The 3,009-nt window shown below is 34.6% G+C and overlaps 1 protein-coding gene across 1 annotated transcript in view; it reads left to right on the top strand.

Annotated features, from left to right (window-relative positions):
* The window catches only part of LOC104983553 (dystrophin-like), a 27,570-nt gene extending 25,177 nt beyond the window's left edge, over nt 1-2,393 (top strand). The window contains exon 2 of the mRNA XM_010833044.1: nt 1,480-2,393. Coding sequence (XP_010831346.1) covers nt 1,480-1,654 — 175 coding nt within the window. The 3' untranslated portion in view covers nt 1,655-2,393. The remainder of the gene's footprint in view (nt 1-1,479) is intronic.
* Nucleotides 2,394-3,009: the final 616 nt, after the last annotated feature.

Raw genomic sequence — 3,009 nt, forward strand, 5'->3', positions numbered from 1 at the left:
TTTCCATGAAACCAGTCCCTGGCACCAAAAATGTTGGCGCCACTATTCTAGCAGATTTAAACAGCTGATTTCAACCGTTAGAGGGTTGTATTGGAGAAAAAAACTATAGCATGGTGAATACAGTACATTACTTGGCATCTTAATATCTCGTATTTGTATTTTTGGTATACTCCACACATTTCATGTGAAAATTGAATACGTTTATTTCCCTGGATACTTTTGTCTATTTTGTTTTATAATCAATTGGATTAGATGGTCTCTAAATTCCCTTTATCATAGAACCTTTACAAAAGGTTGATACAATCTATAGATTCTTTCTCAAGAAAAACACACACGCATTCAGAATTGTGCCTGAAATTTCAAGTGATTCCTAGACATTCTCCACCCTTGCAACTCATCTGCGACTCCCTTAAAATCTCTGCTTTAACTGGATCTGAATCACCTAATCAGTTAATAGTTTATTTCCATTAGCTCCATAGATCTCTGCAAAAAAGAGTGTTTGAGAATAACAGTGTAGGTGATCACATATCTCTTGCAGCATAACAACCCACCTCAAAATGTAATGGCTTGAAACAACAGTTATTTATCATATCTCACAATCCTGCAACGTGGGCAGTTCTGTAGCTCTAAGTGAAGTCAGCTGGAGCACTCACTTAGATGTATTCAGCTGGTGTTTGAGTTGGGTCAGAATGTCAAAGGAGGCTTTATTCACTCGCCTGGCACTTCCTGCTCAGTTGCGTCCAACTCTGCACGACCTCATGAACTGTAGCTTGCCAGGTTCCTCTGTCCATGGGGCTTTTTTCAGGGAAGAATACTGGAGTTGGTTGCCATTTCCGTACCACTTGCTTTTTCCTGTGGTCTCTCTGCCTGGCAAGAGTGAGCTTCCTTCAAGCACTTTAGGATCCTTGAAGTTCTTATATAACACATGCCTTCTCAGAGTGTGTGTTCCATGAAGACAAGATCCAAGGTGCAAGGACTAATCAAGCCTGTGCTTGCATTACACGTACCAATAGCTCATTTGCCATAGAGAGTCACTTGACCAAATGCAGCCTCATTATGGCTGTGGAGATGACATGAGTATTCTACGTATGGTTTAATGGGGGCTACCAACAGGAATCTTTGTTTGTTTGTTGTGAATACGTTCCCAAAAAATGATTTATCTTGGAAAATACTGATTTTTCAATCAATGCAGACATTCAAGCAAAGGCTGAAGAGTAGCTTATAGGAGATAGTGTACAGGTCGTTGCTACATTGAGATGAATAAGATTACCTCTGTGATCATAAAGACCAGATCAAAGAAGACTGAATTTTGAGCCAAACTGACTAGGGAAATAGTAGTGATATTAACATTAATAGGGGCATCAGGCAGAAGTTTCAGATTGGGAGAAGAATGCTAAATGTGGATAGATTGCCTTTTTTTCCCCATACAGAAGAAAGAGATAATCATGAAATAATGATCCTTATTCTTCCCTGTCTTAGGTTGGATGTCGATATAACTGAACTTCACAGTTGGATTACTCGTTCAGAAGCCGTGTTACAGAGTCCTGAATTTGCAGTCTATCGGAAGGAAGGCAACTTCTCAGACCTTAAAGAAAAAGTCAATGTAGGTTATGCATTAATTTTTATGTATTTTTCTAACTTTTGCTGCTTGTAAACCCTGTGCTCTGAACTCTATGATTCTCTTAGAGTTGAAAAAATTAATGTGGTATGCTATACTGCTTTTAAATATATCTTTAAAATATGTTTTACATATCAAGTAGAATCAAAGTTTAGCCTAGAGAAGTCTTTCCTGATTCTGCTGTGACTGCCCATGAATACTTTTTGTTAACCGTCTTTAACTTTTATATCATTTAGCTGTAAATTAGCAATTTTGTAGCATGAAGTCGTATTGATTTCCCTTCATACATTGTTCTTTCATCTGAAGGCTGGGATTTTAGTAGGCTTGCAGAATGGAATGGAAAAGAAAAGACCTGATCCTTACAAATACTATAGACTCTCTTTGTGTTCTCACTGTCATCAAAATGCTATACTTTGTAGTCATTAATAATTATCATAAATCATACCATAACTAAAAGATACCCAACCTTTTTCAATATATATTTATAAGAGATCATTTGCTGTTTTTATTCCCTACTGAGACATTATAGTTTTATCCTTTACAATGCAGTTTTTATTAATTTAATAAGAGCTATATTCATCTTCAGGGACATTATCAAGGCTTTGATATTTCAACTTTGACATATGAACATCCATTTTGATAGGTAATTTGCAATAGTTTGTGAGGGAATTTCTAACAGAAATAGTAAATATTTTCAGTGGGAAGGCTAAAGAAACAGGTATCTTGAATGTTAAATAATTTTAGTTATAGGAGGATCTCATATGTGGATTAACTCTGCTTTATCTTTCAATCATTTGATTTCATGAATTACAAAATCTGTTAGATTTTTACAAATACAACACTAATATAGATACAAGGTAATACTTGCTGTGGGGTTGGAACTTTTGGAGAACAAAAAATATGTCTTTTAGGAGAAAATAATCCTTTTTTTAAGGCTACTTTAGAGGGAGAAATAATTTCATCAACATTTCTGAGAGCTGACTTTATAAATGGGAAAGTTATTTTAAATTCCTTGTTGGCTTTGATATATTCTGTTATCAGCTTAATAATGGACTATTTATAAACAGTTTCAAGAAAAGGGAATTATGATTATATTGTTAATAATTTAGTTTTAAAATTAAAATGAAGGGTATTATGTATAGTAGAAAATAGCAAAATGTCTTATTTGAATGTACTTATTTGAAGGTATATTCTTTGTTATAGTTTTTTGAGGGAAATTCTACAAGTAGAAAATTACTTAGAGAAGATGCACTCTATGTTTTGGAGTTCATGCGACATATTGACCCACTGAAAGTATGAATCACCTTGGATAGACATGTTATTAGCTAATTAAAATTTTTATCTATCTGAGCAATCTACTTATCTATATGCCATCCTATTTCTGTATCTTA

Source organism: Bison bison, unplaced genomic scaffold, assembly GCF_000754665.1.
Source record: "Bison bison bison isolate TAMUID 2011002044 unplaced genomic scaffold, Bison_UMD1.0 scf7180017838117, whole genome shotgun sequence".
Taxonomy (NCBI): domain Eukaryota; kingdom Metazoa; phylum Chordata; class Mammalia; order Artiodactyla; family Bovidae; genus Bison; species Bison bison.